Below are 22,109 nucleotides of genomic sequence, written 5' to 3' on the forward strand. Positions count from 1 at the left end.
GGGCCAGCTGTGAAGTTAAGACACCTTTTTACAGTTTTCATGATTTTCAATATTTCTTCTGTGAATGTATGTAATACTAAACATATTTGGCACATTATTCAAAAGGAGACTCTGTTATAACTTTTAGTCTAACATTATGGTTTGTTCAATATTTCATTTTTAAAAGTTGAATAGAAATATACTACCTGGACAAAGATCATTGCATCAAGTAAGTTGTACCTTCTAAAGTACAAAGATCATTGCATCAAGTAAGTTGTACCTTCTAAAGTACAAAGATCATTGCATCAAGTAAGTTGTACCTTCTAAAGTACAAAGATCATTGCATCAAGTAAGTTGTACCTTCTAAAGTACAAAGATCATTGCATCAAGTAAGTTGTACCTTCTAAAGTACAAAGATCATTGCATCAAGTAAGTTGTACCTTCTAAAGTACAAAGATCATTGCATCAAGTAAGTTGTACCTTCTAAAGTACAAAGATCATTGCATCAAGTAAGTTGTACCTTCTAAAGTACAAAGATCATTGCATCAAGTAAGTTGTACCTTCTAAAGTACAAAGATCATTGCATCAAGTAAGTTGTACCTTCTAAAGTATGTTCAAAGTTACATCACACTTTACATCTGTATCATATGAAAGAAAAACTGAATGTACCAAAAAAACTATTTAATCAAACTAAAAGTAATAAGGAATCTTCACCAATCATAAAACAACAATAAACACATTATTTCATTCCCAGAAAAGTAAATAACTTGAATTAATTGTATTTTCCATAACATACACAAAAGCGTTCCACTACAAACTAAAATTTCTGGTATAATTTGCTAAACACACAAAGAAGTAAGTTACTTATCATACAGTACAAAGTTATGCTTTTTATAAGTGTATCTAAAAAAGTTTGTGTACCTACTTCAAGACTAGTGATCCACCAATTAAACTGATAAGGACAATAAAGGTAGAGAGATACTGATAAAACTACTAAGAGTATCAAGAGTTGAAATCAATCAAGGAGTGGTTTATTAAAGATTTAATGAGCAAGGCAACATACATCATCTGCACTAAACATGATCAGACAAACATACTTATGAACATATGTAAAGTGTTTGCCAAGCTGTTCAATGTCAAAGGTCCAACCAGTAAAACTAGTCAGGGTACTAAAAATAAAAACATGAAATAAAAGTGATGAACATGGAAAGAGTGGAGACTTACTTGATGGTGAAGTTTTCTGTTGAGGTAACTGGTTACCTTTCACAAAACCACTAGCCGCAGACATGTAAGACTGCAAAAGAGGGTTCATTACAGAAACTACATTTGGTATAGCACCCTGATAGCTATGGTGATCCCCTCGTATTGCCTCTGAATTAATAGATACAGGGGAATGCAGAGCAATGGTTGATATGTCTGGTAGCGTCTTTCCATCTCCTGTTGTTCTTAACAAACAAGAAAGAGATGAAGCTGAAGTAGAATGGGATACGCTAGGCCTGTAATAGCCAAAGGCCATTATATCAGAAGTGTCATATTTGTTCTGAGGTTGTGATGTGGGAAGCAACGCAGAAGTAGCTGTGACTGCAGGCTGCACATCACAGCTGCCATTATTTATGCTCATTAGAGTCTCGCTACCACACGTACGTTGTATTTTTTCTTTTGTGGAGACTGTATAATTAGACTTTTCTTTTAATGTTTGTTCCTGTAAACGTTTTACACTCTCTTCACGTTCGACAGGCTCGCAGAACTGAATATAAGGCTCAAACACTTTCCCACATTTATTCTGGTATTCGGTCATAACCTGGGAACATTTTCTTTTCATTTGAGACCTAGAGCGACCCCTCGCTTTTTCTTGTTCCTTAAAAACCGGATCCTGTCGTTTCAACTGCATACGATACTTCTGTCGCTCTCGTTCCTTCTGTCTAAATATGGGATCTTGTCTTTTCATTTTCATACGTATTCGCTGACGCTCTCTCTCTATGTTACGAAACAAGGGGTCTTGTCGCCGAGTCTTCATCCTGGTTCGTTGCTTTTCTCTTTCCACTGCTCGGAAAAATGGATCTTGACGTTTCAGTTGCATCATGCTTCTTTGTCGTATTCTCTCCTGCTCCTTATATGATAGTTGTGAATGTATCCTGCTGTAAAGTTTATCCTGAGGTCTAAAAAATAAAAATATTATTTACCTACTCATAATACTCAAATTTACATAATTTTGAAACATACATTTGCAAGTAAGATAAATTACAGTTTAATTTACTTTTGTGAATCAGGATATTAAGATTTTAAGTATATAACACTTTGTCGATCACAAGCAAGTAAAACGTCAACCTTTATGAAATGACCAGAAATATGAAATTATATCTTCAAATTTTCATTACAACTGTGGAAAGAAGCACTGACTTTCTGAATGTGGGACAGAAAATGCAAGCAACCTATGATATCACTCACAGGTAGGCTGAGAAAACACAGATATTTGGACAAAACGTTTCTGTAACTAGATCTAGAAATTTTAAGTAGTTAGTAGATTTGTATCTCAGAATGGCTGGAATGAGTATTAACACTTTTGTTGATAAGAAGAGAACAATGTTTCAAACTTTCTAAGTCATCAATGATAAATTTAACGATGAAATCTTCAAACTATCTAGGTCATCATCAATAAATGTAATGATGAAATCAACAAAATAAAACAACACTGTATCAACATCAACAAATTTCCTCAAAAAACCATGGAAAAAATTATACACACACACCTGAACCAACAACAAGCAAACAACAATAAATTCCAAGATACAACAAACTACAAAACCTTATACTGCTGCACACCATATGTTCCTGTCATCGGCAAAAAAATAACCAACATTTGGAAAAAACTTAACAAAACACAACATTCCAATAAACACCAAATTTATTCAAAAACTATGTAAAACCTACACTGACAAACACCACACCAACATATGTATCGATATGGTATGTATCGAGTTAACGTAATTCAAAAACTAACTAAAAATTAACGATGAAATCTTCAAAATAAAACATTTTATCAACAAATTTCCTCAGAAAACCGTGATCAAAACTATACACACACACCTGAACCAACAGCAAACAAATATAACAATAAATCCTAAGAAACAACAAACTACAAAACCATATACTACTGAATACCATATGTTCCCGACATCAGCAAAAAATAACCAACATTTGGAAAAGAAAACTTAGAAAACACAAAATTCCAGTAAACACCAAATTTATTCAAAAATCAAGTCCACACTATGTAAAAACTACACTAACAAACACAACACCAACATAACTTATGAAATACAATGCAACAACTGCCACAACTTCTATATTGGAGAGACAAGCAGAAAAATGGAAACTAGGTTCAAAGAACACAATAAAAATACCTAGACACGTTTTTGAACACTGCAAGTCAAACAAACACAACATAGCCATAGAAAATTCTCAGATACTAAGTAGGGAAACAAATACAAAATCAAAGCCCTACTTATACAGCAACTAAAACCAAAATTAAACCAATATATAGGAACACCTTTATACCTATACTAATTAATAACCTAACATCCACCTGCAATGCTTCCTACAATCCTGTACCCATTTATACTCTCGTTCCTAAGACGTGTCCGTCAATGGTCACTTTCAAACTCTTTCTTTCTTAACCTGAAGATGACCTAGGAAGGTCAAAATGTTCTCTTCTTATCAACAAGTGTTAATACTCATGTCAGCCATTTTGAGATGCATTTTTATTTCAAGTGGGTTTCTCGTGATCAAGAGTTAGTCGCTTCATTTATGTTAAGACATACAAGTAAATCCCTATATAATATAATTCAGTGAAACTATTTTAATAATTATTTGACAATAGGCCAAAACTGGCCAATCACAATGGTGTTTTGTTTGCAAAATGGAATAATAATAATGTTTTGCAGAGAACAATATTTTATATAAACTGTTGGGAAAAAGTAATACTGATTAAGTGCAGTATATTTTATGATCATAACTTGTAACATTTTAAACAACATAATATAATGGAAACAATTTCCCAACACTGAATATGCATTTCCAGTATATATTTACCCCCTTCTCATTTAATAAACTTTCTTCAATTTTTTGCTCCTTTCTATTCCCCACTAATCTTGAGGCTCTTGCTTAAACTAATGCTTCCAAGTGATATTGCTGCACTCTAGTATGCAAATGAGAATAATGTGATAACCTTCCACCAATAGGAGTACAATACACCTCTCTATACAAATTGTTTAGTTATCACTTTGCAATCTGACAAGAAAAAAATGCACTGGAACTGGTGAAAACAAATGGTAAGTGTGAGAGGAGGTAAATATCTTTCAGATATATATTTTCATTGCTGTAAAATGCTTATTTCCAATACAGTACCTTACATAAACAGAAGCAAATGCTAGATCGATGAGGTGTCATAGATGCCCTGTGAGAATAATGAGAGAAAGCTTCTGGATAGAAGAAGAGTTCCAAGGGATAAAGACAGATATGATCAAAACAGAATGGGAATGAAAGTGAGAAAGGGACAAAGGGGAGATAAGACTGAATGTGGAGAATGGCATGGAGAACATTTAGTTCTCAATCAGGAAGGGAAGCAGAACAAAGAAGGACAGGTGAGGAGAATACACAGTGAGAATGAGAAAACTGTAAAGTATTTAATACAGTGCCAGCCTTTAGCCAGCAGTGGCTATAATCAATATAGCTTTGGTTGAACAGTCAAGTGGAAAACTCAGAAAGGTGGATGGTGGAGTGTTTACAAGGGATGAAAGCATGAAACAGAGACCGACTACAGAAAATACACAAGGAGGGTGAAAAAATGAAAAAAAAGAGGAAAGCTGCACATGAAGATTTTCCTGTTTTCTCCAGCCCCTTGTAAGATGCTCTGGACTGAACAAAATGGACAAATCATAAGGACTCCACACAGTGTGAACTGAATAACAGAAAATATATAAAGGGGAAAAATAGGAAGATAGGCATAAAGAAATAGGCTGAACCAGTTCTGACTGAATACATTCACAGCCAGAACTCCAGCATGAGGAACAGGGTGGGTTTGGTGTTGAGGTGAGTGGCAAAAGCATTCAGAAGAGGACTGGCCAGCAAAGAGACTAGCCACTTGAATATCAAATAATCAAGGGATCACTCTACTGATAGAATTAAAACAGAATGAATGGCAACAGATTCAGGGCACCCAAGATATGACAAACAATAAGATGAACTTGTAATGAATGGTCTCAAAAAAGGTCTAGACTGTGAAAATAAAGATAGTAAGACCAGTGTGCAAGATGTTTCTTCTCCAATTTGACCAACCAACCCAGGTGCTAACTTTTTAAAGAAGTGTAGGGTCAAAGGAGTCTTGTTGGGATGAAGCCAAAGAAGCCAGTCATCCATATAATAGTAAAACTACAGTCCCAGGCCTTGAATGTGATGAGTAAAAGCTTTAACTTCCCCACAGAAATCAAAGGTTGCAAAAGTAAGACTGATGAGGAAAGCACAGAACTGAAACACCTTACCTCAATGAGCAAACTGAAGGTAATGCCATGAAGTAGGGAAATAGGAATGTGAAGGTAAGCATCTAAGACACTGACTTTGGTGTCCATAAGTATTAAGTCAGCTGAGGGTGAGGAATCACTCCATAGTTAAAATAGTTAAAGAAGGAAGACTGATGAATAATTGAGGTTCAAAAGACTAGTGACAGAATGAAAATCACTTGTTTTCTTTGGAAAAATGAACAGATAGCAATAAAACCTAGAGAATGAAGAAAAACCTGTTTGATAGTGTATTACCTAAAAAGATCCAAAATGGCTGACAAATGCTGGCAACAAACTGGATACTGAGAAAGGTATAAGGAAATGAAAGACAAAGAAGGAAGAGAGGAAAATCAAAAAGTCAATCACTCCAATAATATCTATATGACACAACACGTGGCTTCAAATTGGTGCAAAAGGCAATCAAACTAGGCCACCCATGTTCCTACTATACTTGAACCTAAGGGAAAGTCACTGTTGATATTGATGGTGCTGAAAGCAATGATAAGAGTATTGTTGGATTGAAACAAAAATCACAGGAAGGGAGGGAGAGTAGAGGATTGATTGATTTAGTGTTTTATGGCACAAAGCAGCTAGGCTATCTGTGCCAAGGAGAGTAAAGGAAGGAAGAGGATGAGTAACAGGAGAAAAAGATGTTTGTGAAAGATGGGAAACCAGAGAAAAAATGGAGTGTTTAAGCACAGCATCCACATGAGATTACAACGAATCAGCAACATCTCCAAAAATAGATTGCCACTAAACCTCACATTGGTGGCCAGAGCATTCAGAAAATATTATGTATGTTTGGGAGTGGATCCTATCCTGTAGCTATAGAGCAGTGGTTCCCAACCTTTTTTATGCCATGCACCCCTCAAAATTTTAATGTTCTCGCACCCCTCACATTAATTATTTATTTAAGGTGAAGGTTGTCAAAACAAATTTTTATAATTAGTTTTTAATGATATATAAACAAAAACAAAACACTTGGAAATAAAAAATATTACAACAAACTAACAGTTGCATAAACCAAGCGATTTCTAGATTTTGTCTTGATGGACAAAAGGGCACTATATCCAAACTTGCATAACTATGTCGTCGCGAATGGGATGAGCACATTTAGTGCTTTTTCACAAAGTATTGGAAACATGTCCATTGCTGAGCACCAATATTGTTCCAAAGTTTTGCTTTCAAACTGCATATCAAGAACTCGATTTGTGTGTAGTTCAATAAGATCTTCCTTCAGTTCTTCATCATCCGACATATTACCATCCAAACTGAAGGAGTATGGATTCACAATCCATTCTTCAGAAGTTTTCAGTTCTCCTCCAAAATATCCATCAAATGACTTTGATAGTATTTCCAAATGATCCACAATTTCTTCACACACGTGGAATTAGGGACTCATCCTCACCTACCATTTTTTCGAGTGATGGAAAATTTGAAAGATTCCCTTTTTTAACTTGTCAACACCAAAGATGCAACTTTTCTTTGAAAGCATTTAACTTTTTGCAGCATTTCAATATGTTTATGTTTTCCCTTGAAGAGATACACTCAGGTCATTCATACAAGTAAAAATATCACTCAAATAGGCTAGCATTTGGTTGAATTCTTGTGATTCTATTTCTCTGGGCAGATCATAGTCACGTTCCTTCAAAAAAGTTTTGACTTCTTCTCACAGTTCAAAGAAGCTCGTTAAAGCTTTCCCACGTGACAGCCAGTGGACTTCTGTGTGGAAAAGCAAAATTAAATGCTCACTTCCAAAATCTTCACAAAGCGACTTGAAGAGTCGCTGTTAGTTCAGTGGTTCAGAGAGGGACCCCTAATCCAATTGATATTCTTCACAGAAGTGTCAAAGACGTTTTTCAACTTTGGAGGCAATGTTTTTGATGTCAAAGCATGTCGATAAAGAAAACAGTGAGTATCTTGCAAGTGTGGAATCTCTTGTTTCATCAGTGCAAAAAATCCTGATTTATTTCCTAGCATAGCAAGGGCACCGTTGGTACACACGGAACCAATAATTTGGATATCTAAATCCTATTTCGCAAAGACATCCTTCACACACTGGAAGACATCTTTGCCTTTTGTGGTTGTTTTCAGATCTTCACAGAACAGGAAATCTTCCATTATGGCACCATCATGGATATACCTCACTAGTGCAATGAGTTGACTGCAATGTGCAACACCAGTTGTTTCACCCTATTGGAGAGAAATTTTCAAGGGACTAGCCCTGATACCTGCAATAACTTGGTCCAAAATGTCCGAACTCAAATCACCAATTCGGTTTTGAATAACATTATTTGATAACAGCACTAATTTAAGCTTGTTTGAGGCTTCTTTTCCCAGAACAATTGTTGCCATTTCTAATTCACACAGTTTTATCACCTCTTCTGCAATTGTATGGGGCTTCTTTGATTTGACTACTTTATACGCCACGTGGTATGAAGCAATCAGCAGTGGTTTGTCAGCAGATATAAAACCTAATTCTGGAAGGGTTGCTCGAGAATCAAAGTGGGGCCCTTCTACCTTTCAACGATTCAATATCATGGCCTGCAACAGCTGCTTCACCATGCCGGTTGTTGAAGTGTTCCTGCAGCTTAGATGGCTTCAAATTTGTGTTTAAAAGGACAGCGTCACAAAGCATGCACTGGGGTTTTTGCAGATCCTCAGTTGTTCCGATACAAAAGAAACCAAACTTCACATAATCATCATACCATTTCCCTTTCTTTGACATAATGAAGTTTTTTGCATGAACACAGAATCAACAATGCACTGACTACCATAGCATCATGCATGGGTTTATATACTCTGCAAAACTTTCCAGAACATTCTCAAATATATGGCATATGACATCATCGATTAATTCTGGATACTTCTGGAAGTTTCTCGAGTCACGATCACGTGAATACATAACATAAATAAATAACAAACACTTTAAGACGGCGTTCACAAATGTAACCTCATTTACGTTTCGTGTGTTGTTTGTTTACAGTTGTACATTAAGATTTCGGTCTGCGCCAGTGATGGTAGAAACGATAGTTTATCGTAACAAGGTAAAAAGCTACGTCTGTAACAAGAAAAATAAGAAATAAAAATCAAATGTAATTTTTGAATATATATATTTAGTACCCTTAATATAAATAAACAAAAAAAAAAAACTGAAATGTTATCTCACACCCCCTGGAATGCTATCTCGCACCCCTGGTTGGGAACCACTGCTATAGAGTGATTCCTTTCAAGCTATAGAGTGGTGCCTTTCAAGCCACCAGAATCACGATGAGAAGTGACACTGACATGAACAAACCCTCTCCTTAATTTGAAGAAATCTGAAAGCCAACACCCTAAACTTGGAATGGCAGAATGCTGTGTGTCATGTTCAACCTGTGAAAACAGAATTCATCTGGTCTGGAATTATGAATGCTCATACTTGCTCCCTAACCATGTGGGTAAGGTAAATTCCACTTCCTCCCAGATTATGGGATGTGGAAAAAACTGTACTTAACCAAGGATTCAAGATGGGACCATTCTGCATTTGGAATTACAAGGAGACAATGGACCCTCTTTCATGAACAATGTGCTGAACCAATACTGATAAAAATGAATGGCCATGCTCAGCACAACTACAGAGTTGAGCATCAAATTTTATCTGGTGTTACAAGTAGATTCCTGGAGAGGCTGAAGCTGCTCCTACCAATATTTGAGAACAAACAATCCTGGGTCCTGGGTAGGAGGGCCAAAACTTTACCCTCTTCTTCTAGAGTTGAGGAAAGTCACTTGAATACTTTGGAGGAAGAAAAACTGTCCATTGTCCCAGTTACTGAAAACAGAGAGTGTTAAGGATCTCCCAGCACCACTAGCAGAATCTGCTAATGCACACTGGAGATTCCTCAGCAACAATACAATAAATGAACCAATTTCCCCTAAATTTTTAAAATCAAACCAACCTTGATTTATGCAATCCATTGATTGTAAGAGTTATTCCATGGGTGGCTATCCAGCATAGTAAAATAATACCACCCAGTCTACCTCAAAAAGTTTTTACAAAATGTTTCATTTCTAAAGAGCCTGTTGCAACCTAGTTAAAGTATAGCGTCTTAGTCATTGTTAGTGTACATATAGTTTGACAAAAGAACATATGACTGGGCAACATTTGCCACAAAGTACAATCCTGTGTGGGGGGGGAAGAGGCTAAAAGATACTGCCAAATTATGCAAATAATGTGAGATAAAAGTATTGGGGGATGTCCACATACAAGACAGCACAATATCCTCCATTGCATTATTTAACTGAATTATTTAAGACATAGAAATGTGACAAATCTGACGAGATGTGACTCACAGAAGTCTTCTTGCCTCCTAAGACAGCTCAGAATAAACAATATGGATAATTTATCTACCCACCCTGTTAAGGTAACCATGGATAAATCCTGAGAAACTGAAGGGTCACAATGAATAAAAAAGCCATTGTCCAATACCAATAAAAGCTTTAGTGTGTGCAACCTAACACTTCAAGACCCTCAATGGATAAAGCAAAGATTAGGAGCTGATCACTCACAGAGGCAAGAAATAGCAATCAGATGATTTGGTGAAAAGGATTTAACTTCTTCCCCACTGCCAGTGTCTAAAGTAAGAAGATCTTGTCTGGGTAGAGGAGGACATAGGTAGAATGATAAATCATCCTGTCCTCATGAGAAGCCAGAAGAGTAAAAAAAGGCACTGAAAAAAGTAAAACTAAATTCTCTCCAGAAATTCCAGTATTGCTCACAAGTGTGTCCTCAGAGCACCCCTGGAGAAATACCAACAGACCAAATGTATGTCCTCATCTCTATATGGAAAAGGTCATACACAGTCTTAATCGAGAGCAACTCCTTCACCACCACCAATTCTTGAGCAATGTTAGATATCAGAGTTGAGATAGGAGAGACCTGATCTTCATCCATGTTGGATGCAGTAATCCAGGAATTCACACTGTATATCATCTTGCCAAAGAAAACGTTTTTCTGTTTTTGTTTCACACAAAAATACACAATACAAACAAAGTTCAAAATATCTCCAATATCATAGCAACTCATTAGTGAATGCTTTGCCAAGAAAAATTGACACAATAACATCTAAATGAGAAACTTATAAACAGTACCAAAACAGATTGCACATTGATATAAGTGGAGAGGGTTGTGAGATACATATACTACTAAGAGCAATCAAGAGAATATAAGACTGGAACAAGAAAAAAATCAGACCAATGCTTAGAAGTGCAAAGGAAAAGAAACCATAATGGTTGAATAATAGCTATGATGTGACAAGACATAAGTACATTTTGGAAAAGTGTTTTATTAACTACAAATCATGATTTTGAAAATCTCTGTTTTTATATATACATAGATTGTGATAACAGTCATATTTACTGATAGACTCTTACTTCTGTTCTACATCTTACACATTTAATTTTCACAGCTGTTTTATGTTTTTAACAGTATACAATGCTAAACGTGCATATTTTAGTATATGTCAATTATTAGTTACTTAAGTTTTATAACATAAATGATTGCATTTTTCTACGTAACAAGATTATAGCACTAACAACTAAAGATGCAAGTGGAAAAATTTCGTTTTACGAGTAATAGCAGATCAGTAATGAATTTATTTTTGTATAAAACTACCATATTTTTATAATTTATTGAAAAAATCATAAGTGTATTAAACCATTTTACCCCACACTAAAATAGATACAAATAAGCAAATGTGGTTTGTATTGCAAGGCTCAAATAAGATGTTTGAAAAATCTTTAAAAAAAATGCATAATTTTAACCTATCAGACTTTTACGTTCCACTATCCTTCAAGAATATAGTAAAGCAGTAGTTCCCAACAGCAGAGCCACTAGGAGGTTTCAGCCAGTCAATAAGATGGTAAAAATATTTTGAAATGCAGCTACTGAAGTACATTATTTTACAATGCAATATGAAGATAATTTAAAAAGAAAATATTTTCAAAATTGTCTACAAAAACCTGAAATAAGAAGCAGCTCATCTTCAACTGGAAAAAAGGATAGGAATTACTGGTATAAATATCACATCAAGACTCAGTTAAACATACAACCACTCCAATATTTACAATGTAAAACATATTTAAAATACTGTGCCTAAATCTATCACTTGTATATATAAAAAACAATAATCTAATCTCTTCAAGCACTGCTTACCTTTTCATCATATTACTTAAACTTCTGTATTAAATATCATCAGTTAGATGCGTTAATGAAAAGGAGAATTTAAATTTACAGTCATTAGAGATTAGAGACTAAAATTTCTTTATAGATTTAACCCCTCTTGGTCCTTCCAGTGTTACTAAATTTTATAACTGTTTAGTTTGTGTTTTGAGTATGATTTTCAAAGAAACATTTCATGATGTATAAATACACACTTAGTCATGTCATATATGTCCTTTGTAACTTTCTGTATCTTCCTTCACTCTTGGATATTTCTGTTGATACACAGTGAACATTATAATCAAACATAAAGATGCATTTAAAATTATTTAAAACTTACATTTTACTTCCAACTATTTAAAAAACCAAAGAAACTTAAAACAGAAGTACTAAAAATATACATAGAGTTAAAAACATTTAAAAATTCAAGTGTAAAAAAAAACCAACAAAAAACACAGTTACAAATCAATTGGCATAATTATTTTTATATTAAACAATTTCCTGTTTAAAAAAGAATAAATTTTATAAGATATTCAGAGAGATCAATGCAACTTTTGAAGTTTCTGGTAGTTTTCTAGTTATTAGTTTAACATTTCTTCCTTAAAAAAAAACATAGGTATATTAATCATCCATGCCTGTAACACAACCAATCCTTACTGGAGATGGTATTTATGACTTTAGTAACAACTTTCCAAACCTTTTAGCTTCAATGCTGTGCCATACTCAATGAGATGTCCATGTGAGGCCCACACCAGTAGCTCCTTTGCCAGCACTTGGAATGGTGTAGTCTGGACCTCAGGATAGTGACCTTAAAGTTTTCAGATAGAAAGTTGTTTGGATGTGCTTGTCTGGTAGACTTGTGAACATGGCCAAAATAAATATATAGCAGTGTGCATATGGGACAATATTCTATGTGTGTATTATAGGTTAAATAGCATAACTGTTCCCGACTATAAACTTTAGGAAATAAACCAATAGTTGACCTACCCTGAAAGAAGCAAATAATTTTGGGTTTTATTTCTCTTCAGCTCTTCAGTATAGTCACCAGAAGAAATGACATGTGGATGTTTCCCGTCACTACTCCATTTTTCATTTTCTGAACTAGAGTTTGTAGAACTAACATGTCTACTTTCTTCAAAAGGCATTCTGTCAAGAAATTTAAAGCAGATGAAGAATATTAAAAACTACAAATTTTTAATAGCCATTAATGTACTTGTCTGTACTTCCTAATATGTTTGATTTTTAATGACCAAAAACAACTTGATTATTCAGTACTATTATTTTTCATTTACACATTAAATAAAAAAGTTTTACAGTTGGACAAAATTTAGATGCCAAAAACAAATTTACAATTTAATCTAGAATATGTTTATGTCTGGCATCACACAAGCTCTAATTTCCTGGAAATACAGAGGGAAGTATCTCTCCAAAATACATTTTCAGGAAAGAAAAATGTTTTCAAAAACTTTACTTCCCTTTCTAAATCACCTATAACTATAATTCCACATCAAAGAAGGTGGAGGGGCCAATACTTTTCAATTAAAAAGATTAGCTCCATTCTGAAATAGTCAAATAAAGGAGAACCCATGCAGCATAATTTTCATGAAACAGTGAATTGCTTAGTGAAGTTGCACCTGGTGGAGGACTGCATCCTTCTCAATGGGGAATACTCCGTGAACGATGGTTTTGTTGTACTGAGATAGAAGAGCACAAGCTATCAGTTAACCCTTAAACAATGGAAATGTAGGTAGCAGCATCAATTGGTGATGGCCACCTTTAAGGGTTACATTCAATGGTAAGACATCACCAAGGTTGGAAAAAACATTATAATGTATAGTGTGGCTAAGGTTTTAAGCTATTTTGTCTTGGTCAAATAATTACATTAGATAAAAACAATAATGACAGGCAGAGAAAGGAAGAGCCCTCACCTGTGTCCCTAGGCAAGTCCAAGTGTTATCTGACTGGATTTATCCACAAGGAAATGTTTGGGAGTTGTCATGAAAAATGGGCCCAACTGGTCTGTTAAAAGGGGGAAGGAAACATTTTATAGAAGAAACTCTCACTGTGAAAATCCCTAATAGCTTAAGGCTGGTGAAATAAGGGCTCTCCTGCATTCCACTAGAAAAACAGCAGAGAGTTTATATATGTAGGGTAAAACATCAGTTTGTGTATGTGTGTGTGTACACTATCATAAAGATAATAGTACAATGGATTACTATAACCAAAGACAGCAAGCACGTGCCAGGTGTAAGAGGTGAACTAGATCTGGTGTTACCTGTTTTGTGTTCTATTTTTTTTTTGTAAAAAATGTGGAAATGGCCATGACAACTGTAGAGATATCCTGCCAAAGCAGTCCTGCAAAAAACTCCCTCTCAACAGAGAATACTAAGCAGGAGATGGGTTTAACATTTTCTTCTGCTTGATGTAGATTTTTAGAATCAATGAGAAGCAATGCCAGTTACTTACAGTATCCAATGGCACCGAGCATAAAGAATGTAGTTTTTCAAGTTACATCCAACCAGGTGCAACTTGCCTCCTCCTATTTGTTTTGTCTTTTTGTACTTTTTAATTATTTTAAAAGTGTAAGAATGTGTACACAAATAATGGCACATACATAAGGGTACCACAAAATGCATAAATGACATGAAGATGATTGAAAACTCACCACATTAGGGCATCTGTACAACCTAGAGGCATCCTTCAATGAGTAAAGTAATGGGGGATAAATGTATTAAGCAAATGTGGTTTGTACTGTTAGGCTTAACTCAGTTGTTTGAAAAATCTCAAAACAGTGAAAGACTTTGACCTTACAATGAAGAGATGCTGTGATATGCTAAATCTAGTAGAAGTAGAGATGAAAGAATGTATGTTCAAATTCACCTAAAAAAGAATATTTGAGACAGATGTCTTGGCAAACCCAACCACTTAAAATGGAAGAAAACAAAGTCCTCAAAGGAGGTCTTTCATGGTAAAAATAGATGAACAAAGTCAGTCTAAGCATTATAAAAATGAATAGCCCAAAAGAGAGGGAGGAGAAAGCATAAAAATGTTCTCCAACACAGCCCAAGTCTTTGGAACAAACATCACTCTATAAAAAAACATCAACTGGTCCTTATGATAGAGAGTGCAGGAGAAATCTAAACAGTAAATGTCCGAATAATGACAACTATAAGCAAGAAGAAGAAAATATATCTTAAGAAAAAAATTATACAAGAAATACATGGGAACTACTGCTCAAAATGAGGATAAGTAAGAAGATCCCAGTTAGAAAGAGAGACTGAAAGAATGAAATAGTGAAAAAAAGACCTTGAGGAGGTACATAAGAAGAGGTAAGAGATTATAACCTTGCAAAGAGCAGAATGTAGCAAGTACCAAATGATTCTGTTCAATAATGTGCAATAAAACAAACACAAGCCTTTGTCAAAAAGCTAGATATAAAAAAAGTAAGAAAGAAGTGGAAGAGTATAATGTCCTGCAAAAAATAGCAGTGAAGAGATCAGAAGTAACAGATAACCCACTTGCACTAATGGAGGTCAAGAAGAATGAGAGAGAGAAAACAAGTTACTCTGTGAGAAAATCATATTCACATTGCAAGGAATCAGATAAATTTCATGTATAAAGATAAAGAAGGCATGATATCTTGTTTTTAAATATGGATGAGAATATTGTGGTTGGCAGAGAAGGGACATTTAAAGAGAGAGGGGGAATAGGTTCCCCTGATCATAAGTGAAGAAAAAGGAAAACCATGACTTAGCCAGCCACAGAAAAACAGTAGAAACAGAAAAACTGTGTAATGGCACATAAAGAGGACTCAGGAACAAGGGCAAAGGAAAGAGTTTGTAAAAGAAAATGATTAAACCAATCCTGGCTCAAAGCCTCAAAATTCAGGACAAGTAATGATGGTTGTCCTAAAAATGAGAAGTTTGGAATTAAAGGGAAATGCATAACAATCTGAGGAGTCCCAAAATGGAAAAACATTTTACTGAAGACCAAGGAATGTAGAAACCATTCCATGGGACTTATCCTGTTTAGTCAAGATAAGCAGTTTGTCACTATATTCAAAACTTCCAATACATAACAAGCCATAAGACAAATATGACTGTCACAGGCCCAATAAATGAAGTTCAGTGGAAAAGGACAGTTCAAAAGAGTAGGCGCATCCTTGGTGGTTGATATAGAAGTTATTTTGGAGTTGTCTGAATAGATTATTACAAAATGACCCAACGACCAAGGCTGAAACACTTGGTATGTGATAAGCCATAGTAATCTCAAAATGTTGATATGCAGAGAATACATCTTTGCAGACAAGACCCTGGAAAAAAGGAGTGGTACTGAGAACTGCCCTCCAACTGGAAAAAAAAAAAGTGTTGGTGTAAAGATACCAGTCAGGCTGAAAGGTAGATAATAGAATACTCTGGATTGTGTTGAAGTGACAGACCTGCCACAACAAAGAGGGATGTAGAAAGGATAACAGAAACACAAGAGCAGATAAGGGATGTCAAGATATGTTCCTTTAATCCCCTAAAGCTCACTGAAGGAGATGTATGTGTACACAACCAAAAGTGATCAGAGCTTCAAGAAGAATTAAGAACTTCCAAAAGCAAGAGATCCTCTCATACAGGAATATCAGGAAAGAGAAGTACCTCGGACATCAAAATGTTCATGGTGTTAAGATGCAAGGAAAAGGACTGAATGTGCTTCCCATACAAGGGTTAAGGAAAACTCATAAATAAACAAGATGCTGAGTCAAAACAGACTTGGAAAGTTTGACCAGCCAACCTAAAGGAGCCTCCTGAAAAAGAATGAAGATAGCAGCTGTCAAGTCATGTTCAGACATAGCCAGTTGTACATATATGATAGAAACAAAGGCCTACAAGAGGTATGTACTGAGCAAGGAAATGTACAATCTGGTTGAAAACATGTGGGGTTATGGTTATGCCAAATGGGATGATGCAGAACTGAAATACTTGTCCATTGTGAACAAATCAGAGGGGGGAGAGACACATTGAGCAAATGGGAATGTGAAGGAGGGTGTTTGAAACTTCAATATTGGTCATCTGCAGCCCAGAAAAAGAGGTCTTATGATAGCCTGAGAAAGTTATTCCCCTAAAATAAGAAACAAAAAGAAGTTGACTCCAAGATAACAGGTTAATACCAGAATGTCAATCTTCCCTATTCTTGCAAATGCAAACCTTAATTGGAGTGGGTGAAAAGTTCTATAGTTCCCACTGCCAACAGAGGTCACCATATCCTGATGATGTTGAAAATGCAGAGGATTGGTGGGAAGATTATACAAAGGAGGAAGAGGAGAAAGAGAAGGTAGTGTAGAGAGACTATGAGAAATAAATTAAATGACCCAAGGTTAAATGGTGAAAGAAGACCAGAAGTGGGCAAAGTGGAAGAGAAAAGTACTGAGAAAACCAGTACCCAAAAGGATCTCCAAAGAAGTTACTGCTGAGAACTGTGATGACTAGCTTTGCAGGTGAGGGAAGGGTGGAGGAGGGTAGAGAATGTGTCAAAGAGAGAGCAAAGAATACATAAGGAATTAGCCTGGCATGAATCACTGAGATGGGCAGGAAATTGAAGAATTAATAAACTAGTGAGTTGAAAAATTAAGGAAACAATAGAACATTGCTGGTGAGCAGTCTCCATTCAGGATTCCAAGGAATTTGGAACACCCTCAAAGACTTACAAAGAGAAGAGACAAATCAAAGGTCACAGACACAAAAGAATGGAAAGCAAACAGTGAAAAAGAAAACATCTCATCTGAGATCTCAAAAACAAAGAAACTAGATAAAAAACAACACAGGATGGAAAGAGATGAAAAACAAAGTGGCAAACAAATAGGAATGGGTGTCATAAAAAAAAGTGAGTTTTGATGTAGAACTTCAGTAAAGAGGTGAAGAGTAGAGGTATAATGAAAAACTTAACAAATGTGAAACAAAAACAAGTACGTTGTTGACAGGAAAGAGACAAAGGAGAGCCCCAAGTAGACAGAAGGGGCTCAAAGACTAAGTTTCAAGAAAGTTTGTGACCATAGTCAACAAGAGGAGAGTCACAAAGAAGGATAACGAAAATGCTGATCAGCAAGAAAAAAGATATCAGTATGAGCTTGAATACCTGGAGAGAGGAGAAAATGTGAAAGTAAAGAAACCTGAGAGGCATTGGTATTGACGAGGAAAACAGTAGAATATCACACATCTGAATAACAAATAAAATAAACAAGGAAGGAGGATGTACCTATTCCACATGGGGAAAAGAAGAACCAGAATCAAAGGCTAGACAAAGAAAACAGAACTAAAGAACAAACAGGCAAAATAAGAACCAACCTGATGTACAGTAGCTGCAGAATTACAAACAAATAATGTATTACCAGTTATCATGCATAAAGGGGAATAAGATACTTCAAGAGGAACATCAGAGCCTTGGGATATAGAAGCAAAACATATTTACATGTGCACGTTAAAGAGTCAAAGTTACAGGTCAAAATTATTATTATGGCTGCATTTCTCTCCATCTTTTCCAAAATAACAATATTTCTTCTCAAATACACATGCCCTCAAAACCATATATACTCTTCAAAAATACATTATTAATTATTAACAAATCCAGAGTTGGTAGGAAGAAGCTGAAAGATCACTTTCAGTTGTTGAGAAGGTTGAGAAATGAAAAACAAGAATGGATAAAAAAAAAATAAACAACTCAGTCCTTGAAGATTTTATTTTCTTAAGAGCACATTTGAACTATTTTAATATTTCAATTTATTCTTTAGATTTCTTCATGGACTAAAATAAACCTGCAAAAGGTTTCAGGTAAGCCTTAGTACCTACAGAAATATAGTCTTTAAAACTTTCATGACAATAAATAAAACCACAATTTTACTTATTGCAGTAGACTTTATTTCTTTATAATTTAATCCCTTTTTCAATGAACAAATTGAAATGGAAGTATGATACCTAAGACTTTTATTTATAATTTCTATTAAATCATTAAAGAGGGATCAAAGGTATTGTGGGCCTCAATCTCAAAAGTTTAGACATCACTGCTTATATGGTTTACAAATACAATGATTCTACACTCTCTATTTCTGTTACAAATAAATTTATACAGTACACGTTTTTCCTTTATTTTCCACAAAAACTTATAAAACCTTTTGTATATACTAAAGCACTTTTTTAACATTAGGGTGAATCATCTCACACATTATTCATAGCTACCTCGATATGGAACGAGGAACATTTGCGATGCTACAGTGAGCTATATTTCTTCTCAAAGTTGCATCTACTGGGCTGAAGTCTGACTCACATAGTGTAGAGTTATTATTTCCAGAAATATGTTTTTCCTGCATATTTACTGGACTTCCAACTGAAATATTAAATTCACCATCTTCCTCAGTCAACACAGTCTCAACTGGTACAGAATCTGCAGCCATACTAAATGAACAAATTTAAGAAATTAAGATATTATAAAATACTATGAATTGGGTAGACAATTAGATACGACAAAATGTAGTTAGGAAAAAAACAACAACAATAATTTGGATTAGATATGGTAATAAATATGAAACAAGTCTTGAGGAAGAAATAATAATCATACTTTATTAAAAGAGAATAACATACATGTATAGATATTGTTATTAATCTGCATACAATTAATGAATCTAATTTAATAGTTAATAGACAATAATAACAAACTTTAATATATCTACAACAAAAACTAACATATTACTACTTTCCATTTGTATGTAAATTGGTTTAAATGAAATATAACCTCTAATTAACTGCAAAAAGGTTTCTTTTTAGAAACTGATTATGACCTTATGAAGCTGCTGTTTAAATATGAAACAAACAGTTAATATTTAAGAACAAGCAACATGTTGGTCGAAAAAACATTTAAATCTAATTCTGTAAGTAATTATGTTTCACATAAACTATGTAGTCCTTCCAACAAAACAAACTACCTGCTTATGTAGAACATACACTATTTATCAGAACTATGGTGAATACTGTAAGTATATATTTTACGATCTAATGCTAAACGATGACAAGTCTACATAAATAAATACAAAAGGGCAGATAGAATTGGAAAAAAACTTTTCAAAGCTAATGCAAAACATGCTTCGTTAGCTAAGCATTCTCTACACTACAATACAGTAAATTATATCATCACTGTAGTTTTTATAAAAATGAGCATACTGTTAAAGGTTTAAAATAAAACTACCTTGTCGATGGTTAAGGTCAACTCTCCCCCACCTGCTAATAATAATCACTTTTAATGTTACATCAGTATTATAATTAGACTGTTAGTAAAGATAAAAGTATTTATTACAGTTTCAAAAAGCTAGGCCCTTAAGAAGAAATTATTGTAGTCTTTGAAACATTGGTAATGTACATTTTTTCCATCTGAGAACCTTCATTACCTTTCTACTTGCTTTTAAATAATTTAAGCTTGCTAATAATTATAAGACAACTTAGGCTGATGCAAATGAGAATGTTTCTTTAAGACAGTATGACCTGAATATTTTTAATGAGCTGGAAAAAACTTAGAAAAATATAAGTTCATTTTTAAAATATGTATAAAGCAAAACTCGGAGAACAGAAATTACTTTCTATCAACCACCCTGTAATCCAATTTACTAGTCTTTCTCCAGTCTCATCAATGTTTTTTTTAAGCTAATCTTTAGTCAGCACTTTATCAAAGGCTTTTTGGAAATCTAACAATTTTTGTTTGGGGATAATAAGGGGTCTGAAGGTCTTGTGAGGCTACACTATCCATATTATTTAAAAAAAAACAACTTAAGGCCAACCCTCGTCATTTAAACATTTATTTAGCCTTCTCTTAAACTTACTACTGCATTTATCATATCCAAACACAACCAATTGTAAATGTCAATCACACTATTGGTAAAATAGAAATGTTAATTTACATCAAAGGTATCATCCTACAGCCTTCATTTGAAGCTTGTCCAATAATTTAATATCCTTCTTAAGGCTAGGAGCTCAAGACCAAACACAGTACTTCAAATGATGTCTAACCAGTGATCTATAAATGAAATTATAATATTTTTAGACTTATGTTCTACATTTATGTAAGTACAGACTAAAATACTATTTGTCCTGCTACTAGTAATAGCACACTATGTGGATGGCTTTGGAAACTGATCCACAAAAACAAGATCTTTTCTTCCAAACACTTGTAAGGTCATTCCCATCAAGATTATATTCAAAATTCATCTATCATTTATTTCCTAAACTTGCCAAATAATCCAAATCCTTTAGTAAAATAGCTGCATCCTTCTCACAGTTAGTAAAACTGAAAACTTTAATGTCATCAGCAAATTTAAATAATCTGTGTCATTGGCACAAATTGGTTGGTTGGTTTGGTGTTTTATGGCACAAAGCAGATGGGCTATCTGTGCCAAACATCTGATAAAAAGTTAAAATTAACATAAAATTCATAAAAGGAAATTAAGGTAAAACAAAACAAAGTTAAAAAAAAACAATAATATTAAAACCAATGTTTACATCTAGTCTACAGCAGTAAGAAAAAAACTACAGTAATACAAGTTGTAAGGGAATTTCTGTAGTATAATTGTAGTTATCATAACTCACCAGGAACACTAAAAGTTAAGTTCAAAAACAACCATCAGTCATCTTTCCAGTCCTGGTTTCAAGTTATTTGACATTACAGTCATTTTCCAATTTAAAATCAAACTAGAAGGACTTTGATTCTTAAAAGAGAATCACATTAAAAAAGGTGTAAAGGTGGCCTTTAAAAAACTAAAAACATTTCCAAGGTGGACTATGTCTAATGTTATGGACAAACCTTGGGACAGAACATATTTAAAATAGTGCTGTCATTGAAAGACATAATGACAGTAAGACAGTAATATGTGACTTATTGTGACCTGAGTGTTACACAGACAACACATTGGTGCATCAGTCCAAAATAAAAGAAAATTATGAGTTAAAAAACAATGTGTATTCCAGTTAGAACTACTTCCTCTCTCCGATCCTTATGGAATCAAGATGGCCAAAGTCCAATAAACAGTTTCATTTGGAAAAGCTTGTTTTCACATTGCTCACTCCAAGTCAACTGCCAACTGGCACAGAGCCGAGCCTTGAATTCAGGACCATAGTCCATGTATGGAACAGGCACAGCAGTGATAGTGCCAGAGCAGTCAGATTTAGCTGTGATGTCAGTGAGCTCATTTCCACTAATATTAAAATGGCCTGGTATCCAGAAAAACTGGGTAGAAGTAGATGTTAAAGAGAAATGGGTCAGTCAGTTTTGAATATCAGTGAGAACAGGGTGTGAAGTAACATGAAGCTACTGCCCACTGATTGTTCGAATCTCATTCCATATGACTTTGGAAT

General features: G+C 34.5%; 1 protein-coding gene across 5 annotated transcripts in view; it reads right to left on the reverse strand.

Annotated features, from left to right (window-relative positions):
* LOC143234133 (uncharacterized) overlaps positions 1–22,109 on the reverse strand; it is a 58,068-nt gene that overhangs the window by 27,516 nt on the left and 8,443 nt on the right. For 3 of the 5 annotated variants that reach the window (XM_076471225.1, XM_076471221.1, XM_076471222.1), the window contains 4 exons: positions 20,660–20,775; positions 18,951–19,166; positions 12,721–12,879; positions 1,204–2,138 (listed from right to left, as the gene is read on the reverse strand). In XM_076471225.1, coding sequence (XP_076327340.1) covers positions 1,204–2,138; positions 12,721–12,879; positions 18,951–19,166; positions 20,660–20,673 — 1,324 coding nt within the window. In that variant the 5' untranslated portion in view covers positions 20,674–20,775. The remainder of the gene's footprint in view (positions 1–1,203; positions 2,139–12,720; positions 12,880–18,950; positions 19,167–20,659; positions 20,776–22,109) is intronic. The other 2 variants (XM_076471223.1, XM_076471224.1) reach the window with 1 other exon arrangement.

The sequence above is a fragment of the Tachypleus tridentatus genome, chromosome 12 (genome assembly GCF_004210375.1).
Source record: "Tachypleus tridentatus isolate NWPU-2018 chromosome 12, ASM421037v1, whole genome shotgun sequence".
NCBI lineage: Eukaryota > Metazoa > Arthropoda > Merostomata > Xiphosura > Limulidae > Tachypleus > Tachypleus tridentatus.